We start from the raw sequence: 19,812 nt of genomic DNA, 5'->3' as shown, positions 1-19,812 counted from the left end.
CCAACATTTTCCTTATTCTCCTATTTCTATCTTATTTATTCCCAATCTCCCATTCACCTCCTGAGTTGTCCTTTATCCCTTGTCGGACAACCACATTTCCCCTCTCCATTTGGATTTGCGAATCCACTCGCAAGCGTCAACTGATTTTGCAGTGACCGCTATTTCCCCCCACCCCGCCTCCCCCAGAAAAGATTTCACTTTTCATATGTCACAAAGGTCACTCTTTTAATTCCCTCCTTATTCTCTCTATTCCATTACCTTCCCTTATTAATTCTTGTCTATACTATCTATATTTTCCTCTAAGTACAGATACATTCACGTATGCTCCTTGTCTCTATTCACTCTTATACCTCTTTACCCGCATACATATCAATCGTGATCATTTTTACTCTCATTACCTGTCTTCATCCCTCAGTCTATTTTTGTCTTTACCCACATACATATCAATTGTGATCATCTTAACTCTCATTACCCGTCTTCCTCCCTCAGTCTATTTTTGTAATTGTTCTGCAAATTTTCGTGCTTCTTCTGGATCCGAGAATAGTCTGTTTTGTTGTCCTGGAATAAATATTTTCAATACCGCTGGATGCTTTAGTATAAATTTATACCCTTTCTTCCATAAAATCGCCTTTGCTGTATTGAACTCTTTTCTCTTCTTTAGGAGTTCAAAACTTATATCTGGATAAATGAAGATTTTTTGCCCTTTATACTCCAGTGGTTTGTTGCCCTCTCTTACTTTTTCCATTGTCTTCTCCAGTACCTTTTCTCTTGTAGTATATCTTAGGAATTTTACTACAATAGATCTTGGTTTTTGTTGTGGTTGTGGTTTAGAGGCCAATACTCTATGTGCCCTTTCTATTTCCATTTCTTGCTGTAGTTCTGGACATCCTAGGGTCTTAGGGATCCACTCTTTTATAAACTCCCTCATATTCTTGCCTTCTTCATCTTCCTTAAGGCCCACTATCTTTATGTTATTTCTTCTGTTATGGTTTTCCATTGTATCTATTTTTTGAGCTAGTAGTTCTTGTGTCTCTTTAGTTTTTTTATTAGATTCCTCCAATTTCTTTTTTAAGTCTTCTACCTCCATTTCTGCTGCTACTGCCCGCTCTTCCATCTTGTCCATTTTCTTTCCCATTTCTGTTAAGGTCATCTCCATTTTATTTATTTTCTCTTCTGTGTTGTTTATTCTTTTTCTTAAATCCTTAAATTCCTGTGTTTGCCATTCTTTAAATGATTCCATGTATCCTCTAATAAGAGCAAGTATATCCTTTACCTTGCCTCTCTTTTCTTCTTCTATTTCACCATACTCTTCCTCTTCTTCTTCCTCTGGGTTGGCCATCTGTTGTTTCTTTGTTGCCCTTTCCTCCTCTTCTTTCTTGTTTCTGTTGTCTTCTGTGGTCTCTTCTTGCTGCAGGTGTTCTGCAGCTGTCGTTGCCGGCTGTGGAGATCGACTCCCCAGCTGGTCCCCCCTCCCGTCGGTGTGTTTTTTTTCATTCGCATCGCGCATGCGCGAAATTTCGCGCATGCGCGGTTGCGCACTTTTACTCGGCTCTGCGAGCCATTTTTGTAGTCCATTATTTACCGACCTGAGGGAGCGGGTTTCTCTCTCCGCAGCGGGCCTCTTCGGACAGGTAAGGCCTTCACCTTTTTCCTCCTTTGTCTTCTCTTCCTCTCTTCTTACCGTTGCTTTCGACTTTTCTTTTTTTGTCGCCATCTTCTTTCCACCTTTATACTCACTTTTCTGTAACTTTTATTTCTGTGCCTTTGTGTTTTTTCTTGTTTTTCCCGACTTTTCTGGAGAGGGCTGGAGTTCACCGTCCGGCCACTACTCCATCACGTGACTCCTCCTCTTGCAGTTTTTGATGATTCTTCAGGTTCATTAGCTTCATAAAGTCATTGTTGCCAAATGGCAGAGATTCCTTACATTGGAAATACATTAAATTTTTAAAATTTAGACATATTGCAAGGTAACAGCACCTTTTGGCCCATGAGCAGGTTACTGCCCAATTACACCCAATTGACCTACAACCCCTGGTAGGCTTTTGAACGGTGGGAGGAAACCAGAGCACCTAGAGGAAACAGACATGGGAAGAACATACAAACTCCATATAGACAACATGGGATTCGAACCCAGGTCGCTGGCACTGCACCAGCGTTGCGCTAATCGCTACGCCAACTGTGCCGCCCCTAATCTTGTGAAAGACAAAACACATGCCATGGAGATCTATCCCAGCAACTTTGAGTCCAGTGGCGAGCGTTGACTGCTGCATCAGTGTCCAAGTAATGCTTTGAAGGTCCTTGGTTTCAGTTATTTTCTTTGCTGTGTCACTTATATCATTCACAGAACCAATGTGACCTTGGTTTAGCTGACCTTGGGAAAGGAAAATGAGCGGGGTGGGGGTGGGGGGGAAGGCTCTCACTAATGATTGCTAATCACAAGTTCCTGCTGGAACAGGCAAGTGCTTGGATATCAGATGATGCAGAGCTGGGATGAATTATGGTGCTTCCCTGCCCAAGGTTGTGAACAAAACATGGCACTTGGGAATATGTAACTGAAAGGTCTGGCACAAGGAAATCTAGTCAACACACCAGGATACAATTACGAAATGGGAATGAAAAGCTGGCCAAAACACTTTCTACATTACACTTCAGGGTTCAATTTGAATGTCTCTGGTCCAATATTTGCTCAAATTAGCATCACCAAAACAGTTTTTGTAATCCTTATCTGCTTTCTGTTGGCTGGAGGTAGCTGTGCTGCATTAGATTAGCTACATTATCCTTCATTACACTGGTTCCACTTCAAGAACAACTTCATTAGCACTGGTTCAACTCGAGATCACAAAAGGCATCATATTAATTCAAGTCTTCTTTTCAACTCCATTTTTCCTGCTTATTAGGCATCATTAAAAATGTATTCAGATGGAACTAAATGAGTCAATAAATGGCACTGCATCAGTGAACAGTATTTGATGGAGATCTTTGAATGATAACATTTCGTGTTTTATATTTTCTTCTGATTAAAGTACCGTATGTAAAATTTTGAAATTATAACAAAATACTGTACTAAAGGACAACTATGCAAATTTTACGTTTAATTATGTATTTCTAAAATTGCCAGAAGGCATAAAGCTACAAAAATAAAGACATTAATCCTGCATGTGTAATGAAGAACTGTACTTCAAGGCAGCCCAGATCAGAGGAACAGCTGCATCAGCCAGACACACATGTGCATGCTCTTAGATGGCCTCATTTGGACTTCAACACTCGTTGCGTGAAGTTTCAGAATCAGGATCAGAATTTATTGTCATGAGCATGTCTCACGATTTGTTCTGGCAACATCACAGTGCAAACATTTATTTAAAACACCCTACAAAGAAAATAAAAATAATGCAAGAAAAAGCCAAGGTAAGTCAGTGCCTTTGGTTCATTAGGCTGATGGCAGCGGGGAAGAATCTGGCCTTGTGCTTCTGAGTGCTCGTCTTTAAGCTCTTGTACCTTTTTCCTGAGGTAGCAGAGTGAAGAGGGCAGGGGCGAGGTGGTGGGGGTCTTTGAGGATAGAGGCTACATTTTTAAGACTCCGCCTCTTGTCGATGTCCTCAATGGAGTGGAGTCTGGTGCCTGTGATGTCGCAGGCCGAGTTAACAACCCTCTGGAGTTTATTCTTGTCCTGAGCTTTAGTGCCTCCATACCAGGCAGAATTAGAACCAGATTGTCATGAACAAGTCATGAAATTCAGTGTTTTGCGGCAGTGTCATCGTGCAAATATTCATATTATAACCATCTTACAACATTAAAAAAAGTAAAAATAAATAATGCACAAAAGTAAAGTCGTGCCTTTGGTTCACTGATTATTCAGGAATCTGATGGCAGCGGGGAGGAAGCTGTCCTTGTGCCATTGAGTGCTCATGTTTAGGCTCCTGTACCTTTTTCTCGATGGTAGCAGAGTGAAGAGGGCATGGCCTGGGTGGTGGGGGTCTTTAAGGATAGAGGCTGGTTTTTAAAGACACCACCTCATGTCGATGTCCTCGATGGAGTGAAGTCTGGTGTCTGTGGTGTCACAGGCTGAGTTAACAATCCTCTGTAGTTTGCGCCTCCATACCAGGCATTGATGCATCCAGCCAGAATGTTCTCCACGTTACAAGTTTACAAGAGTCTTCGATGACAGACCAAATCTCCTCAGACACCTCACAAAGTATAACCTTCTTTGTAATTGCATCAACGTGGGAACTCCAGGACGGATCCTCGTAGATGTTGACATCCAGGAATTTGAAGCCACTGATGCTCTCCACTACTGAGCCCTCGATGGGCTGTGTTGTAATTGCATCAACGTGGAAACTCCAGGACGGATCCTTGTAGATGTTGACATCCAGGAATTTGAAGCCATTGACGCTCTCCACAACCCGAGGCCTCGACGAGAACTGGGTTGTGTTACCCTGACTTCTTCCTGAAGCTCACGATCATCTCCTTGGTTTTGCTGAGATTGAGCGCAAGGTTATTGTCATTACACCATTCAACGAGCAGATCTATCTCCCTCTGGTTCGCTTCCTCATTTCCGTTTGTGATTCTGCCTTACATTTATTTTGAATTAAGGTTCAAACTTTATGTTTCAAATGTGTATTAATATAAAGCTTCTAAAGGCAATAAAACAAACCCAAGTTCAATTACAAATTGTTTGATAGTATGCCACCGACACTGAATTTCATAAGCACGTAGAGCTTCAGAATGCTGCAAAATTTAGACCCCAGGCAACAGGTTAAACTCGTGCTAAATATATGCTTCTGTAAGACCTGACAATGATAGAGATTGTAAGGATCCTTCCAGAAGTAAACAACATCGGGGGGCACACATGATCCAGCAATTCAACACTTTGCTCTTCCTCTTTTGGCAACAGGATCCGATCTTAACTAATGGAACAGGAAACATCCTTGTTCAGGAAGTCTTGGATATTTTGAATAACATGCAAAATAAATCAGAAATTTGGGTATCCCACGAAGAGATATGCAGCTCCCGGATCAAGGGCATTAATTCTTGATGGGTGTTTATGCCAACAACTGATACACTTTTCCTTTCTAGTGGTGAGGCATTGGCCATGAGATATGCCCTTGCCTGCTTTGTTTAAGAATATCCATAGTGCTGGCTTTACTTTGTAATTGCTTGACAAATTAATCCACAATTGATTGCTTTTTGGAAATTAAGGTTTAAAATAATTTCTATTCAGCATAATTTTCCAACCAGCAGCTAAGAGATACAACTGGCCGCATGTCGCTTGATCCAGTGGTAATAGTGCAATTTGTTGTCAGATTTTTACTCTGGAATGGGTTCGCTATAGAAATTCCGAGCCCTAGATCTTCAGCCAACGGTAAAATGAAGCCAATTTATTTCCAAAACTATTGCCACAGCAGAAAAGCAATCTTCCAGCTATTGGAATGTTTTCTCAAACAAATAAAGTAAATCCAAGTGGAGAATTTTATACTTTTCTCTTACTAGTAACTAGTAACCAGAAATGATCTGATTTATTAAAATATTATTGAGTGGCATCTTATTTTTTGCAAGAATCCAGGATGAGATGAAAGATATTTTTGAACTTCTGTTCCCCCCCCCCCCCCCCCGTGGTGGGCCCTAATGAGTCGTCATCAGTGGTGTAGTTGTTAATGCAGCTTTCATTTTCATGAGTGCATTGCGACTTTTCCCCGTGAGAACTGCAGTGCAGTCAGTGGAAGTGGTGCATGGTCCGTGACAGAAAACGCAGCTTTTCAAAACAAAAGTTGCTAGGGACAGGAATTCTGCGACTGACGTTAAAAAGACTATTGCCATTATTTTCTTTCCTTGATGTTTGGATTTTAAAATCCTAACTTAGAGGAGAAATGGACTATTCCAATGCCGTAACATTTATTTGGGCTTTCTGCAACCTTTTCAGTGTTCCAGGTATTGTGAGCTGTGATGATATTCTTGTAATTTTAAGAGACTGCATGGCTGTGATAAGTGCAATAGAATGGGCCAGTGTGTCTTAATTTTCACATGGCACCAACTCCCATTTAGGGGTTTGGGTTGAACTCTTATAGCTTCTGATCCCACATGAAGATAACAAATCTTTGTCTAAATGGAATTTTGTGTAATATCACCTTTTGCATTTTATTTATTACATGACAATAAAATAATCTTGAATTTGGCCCCTCACTGTTTGTCTATTACCCCATAGAAAACTGTTTAATTGCAAAAAGAAGAAATGTGACTTCTGAAGGTTAATCTTGTGAAAACTGGTTGCAGAAAATGAACCCTTACAGAGAAATTACTTTTTGGGCACATGTGGAGTGCAGAGTGAGCTATTGAAGCTTACTTGTAAGCATCACTTCTGGTGATCTTGCCTTCTTGTACAGCCCTGAACTAGAGTGTTACTTGAGTGGTAAATTGTTGTTTTAAGTTCCAAGTCAACTGGATTTAAATGGTGAAGATACTAGTTTAAAAAATCATTCAAGTGATTCACTCGAGTCTCAGGAAACTAAGACTTGATTTTAATTCCTCACTTTCTCTCACTAATCCTTTAAAGAATAGTGGGGGGGCGGGGGGGGGGGCGGAGAGAAGAGTTAAAATGCTGTAACTCTAAATTCCAATACTGAACACTTATGTTCCCGCAAACAGTAATCTTAACAGCAGTGATTCACTTTTCATTGGACCCCCCACCCCCCACCCCAGCTGTGACCTCCCATGGTCGAACAAGCTCCTACAAGTTGCCAAACTACTGTATCTATTTCTGGGTATGTGGAAACATTTATTCAATTGAAACTCTTGCTTTTGCATCTCTGGAAACTCCCCTCCCCCTAGCGCCTTCTCAATGCCTCTACTCTGAAACGTGAGATTTTTCAATAGTATGTAACTGAGGACTTTGTTGTCCATCTGGAGAGGCAGGAAGTAGAGACCAGGTGCATTCTCAGAGGGAGAGGAGGCTAAAGGGATTTGAAGATGGATTAATTTGCACTCCTGTTTAAAATCGGTTGAAATATTTCTTCAGCAATGTCTTAGGAATAGCATATCAATCAAGAAACAGCACGACTTAGATAGCAAACCAAAAACATCATGAAATCTGTTGTCCTAGAATTGATAGATATACATGTATGTGGTTAAACTTCTGAATCAAACCCATTTCTCCCTTCAGCTTCTCCAGATGAGATTGAAAGCTGTTGCACTTCTGGACAACAATGGGCTGCAGACAACGGTCAGTGCTTCGAGATTTCTGTCAGTGGTTTTGACTCTCCCACCTGCAGGTAAGTGTATTCCTGGACTGTGTCAATTATATTAAACAGATGACTTGTGCTGCTTTCTTTGAAGTTGAGAAGAAAGCAAAAGTATTCTTAGCAACAAAAGTTTGCACAGTATGATGTGACATTCACTGATAAATTGTCTTTTTTTCATGAATGAGCAATTTATTAGATATTTTTATCAAGGCACTGTATTAAGAACAGCAGAACATTTTATGCAGTTAAATAATTAAAACAGATTAATAGATTGGATAAATAACCTGGAGTAAGATTGCCAATACCATCAAACCAGCTGCATTTTTATTAATTTATATATAGGCAAAAATTTTTAATGAATAATTTTAAACCTGAAAATCTTAATTGCATAATTAATTCAAAGCATATTCAGACATTTTTACAGCAATGGAATTTTCAAAGTACTTTACATATTGTAGGTTACATTAAATATAGGTCTCCAAAGGAGTAATTTGACTAAATTAAATGCAGATTGTTTTTTTTACCATGTTAACAATGTAATTAAAAATCCAGAGAGTTCACTGGAGATGGCAAGAATAACAACATGAAATTAATACCAAGGAATATTTTGAATGCAAATATTGTCAGTTAGCACTTTAATAGGAAAGGTTGGCTTTCGTAAGATTATATTTCTTTATTAGATGCAGACATTTAAGGAAGTCTATTGCGTTCATGTAATCTAATCAACTTTGATCTAAACTAGAAATTCAAAATTAGTTGTTCACTCTGGACAATGGATGTGTGCATGGAGGTACAGGGGGATCAAGGACAATGGAAGTTGGGCATGAAAATGGACATGAGGTCAAAGTTAAGATCAGCCATGGCAGAGCAGAGATCACATGGTCAATTTCTGCTTCTATTCGCTTACATTCCTGCAGAAATGGTGGAAGGAGTTGGCTGAATGGGATAAATGCCTGTCCCGAGCCTGGTTGTTAAGTACTCACGTTAGATCTTCCCAGCGTTTATTGCAGATCCCTTCAATCTATTGAAAAACGCCTCATATTCAGAATCACTCAGACATACAGCACGGTAACGGGCCACTTCAGCCCACAAGACCGTGCCATCCAAGAAAAAATAATAATTGACTGCTTTTCCTTGATGCCATTTTAAGAAACTGAGATTTTCTCGATGGAGATGTATAGTTTCTGTAGTCTCTGCCCTGTAACGTAAGCCCAAATACAGGTTCTCCTCCCTAATACAGCGCTCTGTGGTCCAGCAACTCCTGTGGTCTGGCACATTTTGAATCTGCTATCATTAGTTTGTGGATCTGCCACCAAAGGCAGAGCCATTAGCAGAGCTGATGTGCCAAAATCTCTCTGTACACTGGAACAAAGTGTATTGGTGATACAGTCCTGTTAATTTCTTATATTCAGCTGTATTTTAGCCCGTCAGGATGTGATTCAAGAGACCAAGAGGCCAAGTCCCAACATTGCCGGATTAAAGAGGTTTTCGTTAAATAGGAAACGATAACCCAGAAAATGAGTCGCAAAACCTCATGATGGCAGGGTGAGATTAAAGTGGAAACATCTGCTTCAGTTAAACTCAACTCTTTCACTAAACTCTCCTATTAAGAAAGGAAACCTTTTGTTCTTTGCTGAGCTAGCTTCCATTCCTCGTCTGATGATAGGTTCTGCTGGTGTTTCTAATCCCTTGTACAGCACATCCACTCTGCATGATAGACGTGTCTGACCTCACTGACAAAAGGCAAAGGAGGAAAAACCCAACACCCAACCCCAACCAACCAATTTTCCCCTGCAACCGCTGCAACCGTGTCTGCCTGTCCCGCATCGGACTTGTCAGCCACAAACGAGCCTGCAGCTGACGTGGACATTTACCCCCTCCATAAATCTTCGTCTGCGAAGCCAAGCCAAAGAAAAAAACCATTGGACAGAATTTGGATGGCCATCGTTAAAGGCTAATCTAGAGTTCAGTCACCTAGAATCAGCTCTTAGGTGCTTTTTTGTGTCATATCTCTAGAAGTTTTTCTGCCAAGGAGCAAGCCCCACTTACCAAGGGTCAGTGATCCCCCTTCTAAAAATGAAGTACAATTCTGTCTGGTTTTTGATGATAACAGATGCTTGTGTTGTCTGTTTCTGAACAGCATTACAGTATTTAATCAATTTTTAATTTCCAGATAATAAACTTTGATGTGTATCATGGCAATGGAGAACACTGATTCTGCATTTTGAGCCACGTTTTTATGAAATTTAACAATAACGTTTCAATCATGAAAAACTCTTGTTTTGAATATTGCCCTTTTACCATTGAGTTTACCTTCAGAAACAGAGGATTTTCATTGCCCACCTCCATCACTCATAGCTTAAAATGAGTTAACGATCCAGAAAAAGTACTTTGGTCCAGAAGTAATGAAATGCACTGTATAACATGCGCTACACTATCTGGTCATCCATCCCACAGGATGATGATGGTTCCTTTCAGTCAGTTTGTGGGGTTTGATATGAGAAAGGAACAGTGTGTGCCTGAATGGATTTAGGTGAGTTGGGGGTTGCACAGGTCCAGACCCACCCTATCGACCTCCCCTCCCAGATCCAGCAGCATGGTGAGGTTCAAGACGACTGGAGGAAGTTCTATGGCAGTGAAGGGCCAGACCAAGCTTTGATGCGAGGGATCCTTTTCCAGCTTCATAGCACGAGTTTACTAGATGACTGCTGACCCTATGAGAGGGGTCGTCCGCCCTTTATCAGGTCTTTTTTTTCATCCTGCAGTGTGTCTGGTCACCCTCTGCACCAGGCAAACCTGGGTGGGGGGAACTGGTTTAGTTACCGACCACCTGACCGTGCTACAGGCAGTACTGGGTTACATGGTACCAGTAGCACTCCCGACGACTGCGCATGCGCGAAATGCACTGCATAACATATTGTGGCTGAGAAAACACACAAATACTCAAGCACGAAACGTTGGTGATGTATCTTAACCTTTGCTACATAAAGGCACTGTTTGACCTGCTGAGTTTCTCCAGCATTTGTGATTTTTCACTTAACCGTGGTGTCCACAGAAACCTGTGTTTTACCCCCGACATATTGGGCCCCATGGCTTCCAGCTCCCAGTTTGGCCCACACAGGGACCTCAAGTACCTGCACTGACTGCTGCTCTCTTCACTTTTCTCACCAAACCCCGTCTACTACATCGCACACAATTCCTTTCACTAGGAATGGGCATGAGTACACCCTGAGAACCATGTACAGGAAAAACACAATGAAAGTATGATGTAGAAATGGTCACCTTCCAAATTTTGAATCATTTTTCTCAGTGGGGAAAAAATACTATTGTTTTGAGCTGGGAAATGGAATGAATCTGAGGAAATAAGTACTTACTTTCACATCCTTTTCCTTCCTATGTTCATTTTTGTACAATTGAATGACTAATAAGCTGCACTGTTTTGGAAACAGTGAAAAGAAATGGTGCTTTGGACTTGACTTTGTCCAAAAGATAACTTGTTTTTCTTTGGTGGTTCAAGAATTCTGCATTGACAAGATGGTACCCATCTTTGACTGATGCTGAGCTGCAGACAGTATAGACTCCAAAAACTGATCAGAAAAAATCAATTTGTCTTCCTTATTTAAGTGTTACTAGTAGTAAATATGCAATTTTCAGTATTTGCAGCGTGGAGATTCAAAATAATGGGGAAGTGGATTGTATGGGTTTTCACTGTTTTAATTGTGAATTTAGTCCCTTGCACCACTTCTTAAACCTTAAAGAGAATCAAAAGGCCATGATTTATCCATGCAACTTGATTCACCTGTGTCATTGGTAGAGTGTTCAAGATGGTGCAGTGGTAGAGAGAGCAGAACTGCTGCCTCGAAACTCCAATGACCCAGATTCAATTCTGATGTCTGGGTGTTTTTCTCACCTCCTAGATTGGTCAGATAGTTGGCCACTGTAAATTGCCCGTAGTGTCTAGGTGTATGGTATAATATAAGACCATGTGACCATATGACAGAGGAGCAGAAATAGGCCTACTGCCCCACCATTCAATCATGAACTGATCCATTTTCCCACTGAGCCCCACTGACTAGCCTTCTCCCCACATCCCTTGTTGCCCCGTCAAATCAAGAACCTATCAATCTCTGCTATAAATAGAGCCAATGACCTGACCTCCACAATTACCGATGGCAACAAAGCCACCTCTCTCTGGCTAAAGAAATTCCTCAGCATCTCTCTTATAAGTAGACGTCCTTCAATCCTGAAGTTGCGCCCTCTTGTCCAAGAGTCTCCCACCATGGGAAACAACCTTTCTACATCTACTCTTCCATGCCTTTCAAAATGTTTCAACGAGATCCACCCTCATTCTCCTAAATTCCAACGTATACAGATCAAGAGCCTTCAAACGCTTCTCATATGATGTTAATCTGTGGGAGTTGAGGGGATGTGGAGAGAATAAAATGGGATTGATATAAACTTGAGCTTCTTGGCTGGCACAGACTGTAAATGTGCTGGATGAAACATTCTGACAAAATTTCTGAATTGTGCACCCTTTTAAAAACATTTTTATTCCAATAAATCACTTGAATATTTTTTGGGGGTAATAAATATGCCTGCCACTCCTGTCGAGGAGACTGGGACAAATCCCTGGTGATACAATGCCCAATCACAGTCCTTGGCTCCTTTATCATCCTGTCAGGGCTTAATCACAATCCCCGGTGCTCTCTTGATCTGATTCATTGATGGTCCCCAACTCCTGGTGGTAGTTTTCTGGGGACAAGCATTTCTATTATTCTGCCCATTTTCTGGCTTAAGTTCAAGGTGAGTTGGTTGATTTTACTTTAACATCATGGTATAAAAAGATTTTTTTTAAAGTGCAGAAGGAGGAAATATAAAGTCAAAAGATAAAATGCTGTAAATTTTCAGAAGGTCAGAGCATCTCTGGAGGTCGTTGAAGATCTCAGATCTCAGAATCATGCAGGTTTCAGCGAGCGGGGAGGCTGGAGAGAAGGAAGGAATAAGGTGAAGACATAATGGAGATATGTTGGCTGAAGGAAGGTCTTATTAATGACCAGAGGATTTGTAAGTGGAAACAAAAACGAATGAGGACAAGAGAGAAAACAATTCCTGCAGCTGTTAGGCAGGCAGTATTTCAGCTGAAATGGAAGAGATCAACAGAAAATTCTCAATAGGTTAGGTCGCTTCTGTGGAGTGGTTAAAACAAGTGGAGGTAGGGTCCAAAAATGATATGGTGCTCCCTGAGCTTATATTGGCTTTGATGTAAGAGGGCCAATTTAGAGGCCAGTAATGCGAAGGAGAATTCAGGAAAAATGTTATGAAACTCTTTCTCAACCAGAAGTGAATTTCCACCTATTTTCATTCTTGGTCATGCCCAAAGTGGTGTTTTACTTTTTTTCAGATTTTTATTTTGCCTCTTTGATAATTTAATCCTGTGGAAAAATTCCAGAGGTTAGATGTAATTGGACAAAGTGAGAAGGCAGATCTGATCCTACTTGAATAAATCGGTCGAAAATATTTGAAACTTCTAGTCATGAATATTTACTCAATAACTTGATGGGTATGATAACTTCATTAACATTGTGTACTTAAAACACTGCTCTGACTTTAATCTGCCCGTATTTTGTAACAGAATTGCTCAGAAACAGTGCTGCATCTCATACCTGGAGGAGCAAAGCTGTTTAGTGGGTATAAACTTTGCGAAAGAAAGTGAAGACTGCTACGCGAACCCCAGTGATGTCTGCGGAGCCGATATATACAAGGCAAGTACTGGGCAAAAACTCAAATCTTACTCACTACGTATTTTAACAATTTATGTTTGCTTCCATGAAGACCAACTGCAACATGATAGATCATACGGTAGACATCCAGAAATCCGGACCACCTGAGAATCTAGAAACTCTCAAACGTTTAAAATTTAGCGGACCTTTGTGTGCATTCATCAGTGCCCCGCAGACATGCAGCAGTGACAGGCGACCACTTTATATTTCTTTAAAACTGCTTGCTTTGATAAATGGAGAATGCTGTATTAGCCAATGAATAAACTCTTCATTTTTCCTCCTTAAATTTTAAAAGTACTACCTGAGAATATTCTAAAAATCCAGACCGACCCAATCGCCGAGCAGTCTGGATTTTCGGACTTTTACCGGGGAACAGTGGAGTACAGGAAAAAGGTACTTTGGCCTACAAAATCTGCATCAAACATGATGCCCAAATTGAACTGAAACTTTGCTGCTTGCATATTGATCCTTAACTCTCTACTTCCTGTCTGTCTTAAGCCTCTTAAATAGTACTATCTTAACAACTTCACTCACTACCCCAATAGCTGTGTCACTGTGAAAAATAACTTGTCTCACCATTTTCCTTTTGTGGGAGGAAAAAAAATATTTTTCAGGATGTTGCCTGGATCAGAAGGTATGAACTATATGGAGTGGTTGGACAAACTTGGATTGTTTACTCTTGAGTGTTGGAGAATGAAGTGATTTAAAATTATGAGAGGCATATATGGAGTAGGCAGACAGAATTTTATTTCTAGAGTAGGCAACAAAAGTCAATACTGGATTGAACATCTCACCTCGATGTGCTATGTAAAGTGAAGTTGAGACGTGGGGGAGTGTCTTCCACAGCTCAAATCATTGACCCAACTCCAGAGTTCAAGCAGAAAAGTTGCTTTGGTGAGCAGCTAGAATCACTTTGATTGAACTTGGAAAGGATTGTGCATGACTGATCCTCTAAAGTGATGCTTTACATTATAAAATTTGCTCCAGTTAGATTATGTTGACAAAACAGATCCAAACAAACAAACTAAAAAGAGTTTAGAGGCCACATTCAATTTGTAGTACAAAGAGTTTAATTTTTGCCTGAAAAATTAAAAAAATATGGTTTTAATGAATCAGATTTGTGTTTTAGATGTGGTGATACGGTTGGAACTTTTTCTCATGCTGTTTGGTCATGTAAACATATACAATCTTTTTGGAAGAAAATTCAATCATTTTTAGAATATCTGTATAAGATTAAAATAGTTTTAGATCCAACTGTATTTTTATTGGGTAGTTTGCAACCTTTGAAAGGTTTGGGATTAGATAAGTTTCAATTTGCTTTTGTATATTTAGCTTTATCTGTAGTGAGAAAATGTATTGCTAGTACGTGGAAAGATACAAATATGATTGATATTAAAAGATGGCATAATGAGATGAAATATTGTTTAATAATGGAAAAATTACATATGTTTCGCATGATAATTATAATTTTTTTATGAATAAGTGGCTGTTATACTCGGAATATTTACATTTCAATTTATATTGATTAGAATTTAATATGTATATTGAACTTTTTTTTAATATCCTTTCTTTTTTTATTTTTTTATGGCTCTCCTTAGGAGAGTTGGCTGAAGGGGGGGATTTTTTTTCTTCTTTTTATATATATATAAAAATGTTCATGTTCATGTTTTATTGCTGTATATGTCATATATTATTTGTTTTTTGAACGAATAAATAAAGTTTAAAAAAACATTTTTTTTTTGCTTTCTGGGATTTGTCCCTTATTTTGGAAAGATAAATCTGGAGATTAACTTTCTTCCTAGCGGGCATAGAGCCAAGATGCTGCATCACAATTTATTTGAATTTAAAAAATATTAGGAAAGTCATCCACCTTTAGAGGAGTTTGCAGCAAATTTAAAAGGTGTGGGGGGGTGGGGATGGTTATCCTGTGCTCTCAAATAATTGTAAAATTTGAAAGTCTGCAGACCCCGTGGTTGAAGTAAAAACACAACGCTGGAGAAACTCAGCAAGTCAAACAGTGTCCTTTATAGAGCAAATATAAAGAGACAGAACTAATGTTTTGGGCTTGAGCCCTTCATCAAGGTCTGGACTAAATGTGGGCAGGTGTCCATGAAGTACATTATTTGAATGCTCTGTTTCTCCAACATTGTGTTTTTACTCTCAAATAATTGGTCAGATGATTTTATGGCAGCATTCCAAATAATAATAATAAAAGGTAACCCTAACCCTATCCTTCAACACTTCTCATGTGACCTCATGATGGTAGAACCGTGGGAATTTCTCCCATCTTTTGCATGTTTCTCGTTTTGTTCCCTTCTTACACTCACCCTCAGCTTATCTAATGAGACTGAGCATGTCTTTCCTCTGTCATACTTACAATTCTTCTTCGCGTGTCTAATCGCCGTGGTTGGAGATCTTGCAAAGTTAGTCCCGGCAAGATCATGGCCAACCACAGATTTCTGCAGTTACTTGCCCAGGCTACTCTGACAGGATCTTCAAAGCTCACACCTTTTACCACCTAGAGGACAGGGGCAACAGCTGCATTGGGAATGCCATCGCCCCCATGCTCATCATCACCATCTTGATGGATCGTCGTTGTCACTGAGGTGAGGTCCTGGAGCTCCCTCCTCAACGGCTCTCTGAGAATGCTGTCCCAGAAAGATTTCAATGGTTCAAGAAGGCCGAGCACCACCTCATCTCAAGGGCAATCAGAAAAGATGGTGGTGTGAGTGACACACGGATCCCTAAAATGAATAAAACTTCACCGTCTTTCCTCAATTAAGATGCTTCTCTAAACCTACGTCAGCGATCAGTTGGTTGCTGAACATATTCCACTGAGGGTTTATGTCAATTTTTAAAGGTTTCTGGGATGTTAATGATTCTGTATAAATACAAACAACAGTTAAATGTTGAGTAATTTACAAAACTCTGCATGTCGAGCTACACTGACAGGAACCAGATGATGGTACTGACAGCCAAGTGACTCTTGATAGTGAAGCTGTCCTTTTAGAACAAACTCACTCACTACGTTCAGACCAAACTCACTCAGTATGTTCAGGCCAAGCTCACTCAGTACGTTCAGCCCAAACTCACTCACTACGTTCAGGCCAAACTCACTCAGTACGTTCAGGCTAAGCTCACTCACTACGTTCAGGCCAAACTCACTCACTACGTTCAGGCCAAACTCACTCACTACGTTCAAGAAAATGGAGTGGGAAACCATCATCAAAAGGCATACTTTGCACATTTGGGTTAAGGAGCTGGATGGCTTGGCCCTGTGTGTATAATTTTCTGCTTGTAGTCACGATCATGAACAGCATTAAATTGGAGATTGAATGGCTTCATCTGAATACAAATGAAATATTTTCTCTCAAGTATTGGTCATGTACTTCTTTTAAAAAAATTGTTTTAATTTGCTTCTCCTTTCAGAAATGTTGCGACTGCTGTACATTAGGAATTATATTTTGGAGTCAGCACAAAGGGTGTGAAAAAAAGCCAAGTCTGGGCTACCCCTGCAGCCAGGCATTTTTAAACTGTTGTGAGGGCGCTGAAGATCTTGGCCATTTTCCTGTGAGACATTGGCTCAAGTTGAAACCACCGCTGGAGACAACCTCCATTCCTGAACAAGGTACTGCATCATTTTAGAAGGAGTCAATGAAAAATATTGTGTCACTTGTCGCAAACATGAATAAGTCACCAAATCAAAATTTCTTTGAGGGAGGCCTTTGAGTGCCAACATCTGCCTGCTTCTTGGCAGAAAAAAAATCAAAATGGGTAGTGGAAAATTCATTGAGACTCTTACACCATGTATCAGGACTTTAAATGTGCTATTGAAACATGCAAATCAGGTTGTTTATCTTCCCATAACAGTCTCGATTTCAGCATCCAGTGAAAAGGGTAACTGACAAGTTTTCTCTTCCCAGGTGTCTAAAAGAAAGCACAGAATGAATTCACAAGAATGGTTCAAGTGATGAAAGATTTCATCTGTAATATTAGACAATAAAAGTTGGGATTGTTCACCTAGAGCAAAGAGCTGATTTGATGGGATGCCAAGATTTAGCCACATAGATATACAATTTTGGGCAACAGACGTAGAATAAAACCCTCAGTATCTGGCACCTACAAGTATTACGGAAGCTAGATATGCAAATTTTCCGTTTTTTTGTGAGATTCACCCATACAATGCCTAACTAATACACCTACATTAAGAACAAATAGTGGAAAAGACAAAGGACTGTGTAAAGCAATTTGAAAATTAACAGTATTGTCGTCCTTAATGATGTAAACTTCCACTTTAATCAGGGAATTCTTGTAAATACAGGATATACAGTAGATTTAAATGCGAACCTTGGTCACTGGTGCCATAACAACCATGCCGCCATCATAATTAACCTCCCCTCCTCCCAAGTTTACATATAAAGCCTTATTCAATACCAATAAAGATAAAGACTCTACTAGGCAAGGATAGGGAAATACTTCCAGAGAGTTGGCCCAGCAGCGAGCGGCGTCAGCCAGCTCTTCATCCAGGGCAATGCCATTTTATTCAGACACAACTTTATTGAAACAGTTGCTGAAGGTGGGGCATGACCGGGATGGGGTGGGGGTTGGGGGCTCCACTAGCTGAACACTTGCTCTCACCTTCACCAAGGGGTTGTGTGCTGCTTTGGAGAACATTTCCTTCACTTTTATTTCAAATTTTTAAAATTTATTTCCTCTTTTTTTTGCTGATTGCCTGGGTTGTTGGTGCATGAATTCTGGATACTGTGAATTTTTAGTCTAATAAGGAACTGAGGAAAAGGTTTTTTTTAATGCAGAAATGATCTAGAAGCCTTTGCATTTTGGAAAAAGAAGCAACCAGTGCCCTTGAAATTGAATTGGATAGGCACTTGAGAGCTCACCATTTGCATGGCTCTGAGAATGAGGAAAATGTAACTGATCTACTGACATAGTCTCAGTGGGTTGAATATTCTCCGTTTTCACTATCAGAAAGCTGCAAAATGGCACCAACGCTCTAAATAAAAACCAATGGTCTATGGAGGAGTTACTGTAATTTCTTTAGTTGCTTTTGTTACGAGCTCAGAGGTCCCCAAAACCCAGCAGCAATAGATATTCACCAAGACAAATGGTTACTTAAACAAAAGTTGCTTTTAATTATTTTTAAACATGAAAATAGAATCAAACTTTAACTTATCACGATTGAATTAACTTAACCTAATTTAACCCCCTTCTAATTTTAAACATATGTATGTAATATGTGTGTAAGTTCAGAAAAGTTCTTTGATTCACAGTCCAATCTCACTTCTCATTCCTCCAAGTTCACTGGTTGCAGGCAATTCTTATACTGTGCACAGAATTTAACATTTATGAAGTTCACTAGGCTTTGGTGCTTGAAAGGTAAATGGTTACCTCCTTATAATGGTAGAGTGCTAGAGATCCTCCTGACCACTAGAGATATTGCAGGAACAGACAAATGCAGAAGATCCAACCTGCTCAGCAACATAGGAAACACCACCACTGCTAGACAGTGGTGGACCAGCAGAGCCTGTGTTAAGAAGATCCACACTCATTATCAAGGCACCTGACTGACTGAATCTCTAAAAGAAAAAGAACTCCACACTTAAAAAGCTTGTGCTGCTGATGTTGTGTTTACCTTTGTGTTGAACTTTAAATGGAAATGAGTACTGTATTAGTGTGTCATGTTGTTAGATTAAACATCTCAAGGAAAGGGGATGTAATGATAGAGTGCTAGAGATTCTCCTGATCTCTAGAGGGAGTCAGAGATTAGTTTGTTTACAGCTTGGGCTAATTTCAAGATGGATGCCTCCACACAGTGTGTGTGTATACTTTAGCTAATATAGTATAGTTGTCTTAAAGGAACCCAAGTTTCTTTATTACAAGAAAAGAAATATTACATGATACCAGGAGCAGAAGAAACATCACTCTCCTGTGACTCAACTACATGAGGGATAATTACCAGTTACAAATTAAACTACCAATTAGATGTTTTTGATATGTGGGAGGTAATCAGAGCACCCAAGGGAAACCCACACAGTCACAGAGCAAATGGGCAAATCAGGGTTGAACCCACTTTGCTGGAGGTCTCACAGAACAAAACTGATACTTTTGATTCTCAGTTCTATTTCATGGAAGTTCATGCAGTAACCTTAGTGAACTTCAGAAATAAGATGCCACAGATTCGATCTCTGACAATTGATGCCACACATTACTTCAAGAAAAATGCATGTGCTTGGGCCTGTTGGCTAAGATCAAGTGTAGTTCTTTAATAAGAACTGATGAACTGGATCTGTGAGAAGTGAGGAGCTATAACGGCAGCATGGAAGAAGAGAGAAGAGAAAACATCTGAGAGGACATTTGGAAGCAGGAGAGTGTGTGGTGCGAGCTGACACAGGGGTGGATCCATGCAGATTGGAGGGCCAATCTAACACCCTTTCCAGCTGTAAGCCTGCATACACCAACTCCGTGAGAAATGTTGCAACAGGAGACCCTTCTTCAGCAGCGCTCAGAATCCACTACCCTGTCAGGGTGGCTGTGAAGGACCTGCGTGAGGGATTGCCATTTTCCCAGGATATCGTCGTGCGCAAGGCCCCGATGGAGTGCTTCAAATTTGAGGCGAAGGACATCTACAGCCTCCAGGATGTCAAGGACAATAGTCACTTCGCTCTGACATTCAAGAGCCTGACTGGATGGCAGAGGCTGCTTCAGCAGTTCCAGGAGAAGGGGAACATGGCTCCATTCTCGCTTCTCAAGGTAACCACTCTTCAATCTTATAACGAATGGTA

General features: G+C 40.2%; 1 protein-coding gene across 6 annotated transcripts in view; it reads left to right on the top strand.

Moving 5' to 3' along the window:
* Positions 1-19,812, top strand: part of fbln2 (fibulin 2) — a 324,320-nt gene that overhangs the window by 209,393 nt on the left and 95,115 nt on the right. For all 6 annotated transcript variants that reach the window (XM_069939794.1, XM_069939792.1, XM_069939796.1 and 3 more), the window contains 3 exons: positions 7,154-7,262; positions 12,865-12,994; positions 16,442-16,640. In XM_069939794.1, coding sequence (XP_069795895.1) covers positions 7,154-7,262; positions 12,865-12,994; positions 16,442-16,640 — 438 coding nt within the window. The remainder of the gene's footprint in view (positions 1-7,153; positions 7,263-12,864; positions 12,995-16,441; positions 16,641-19,812) is intronic.

This window comes from Narcine bancroftii, chromosome 5 (genome assembly GCF_036971445.1).
Source record: "Narcine bancroftii isolate sNarBan1 chromosome 5, sNarBan1.hap1, whole genome shotgun sequence".
In the NCBI taxonomy this organism is placed as follows: Eukaryota; Metazoa; Chordata; class Chondrichthyes; order Torpediniformes; family Narcinidae; genus Narcine; species Narcine bancroftii.
This window is presented reverse-complemented; position numbering and strand designations above follow the sequence as displayed.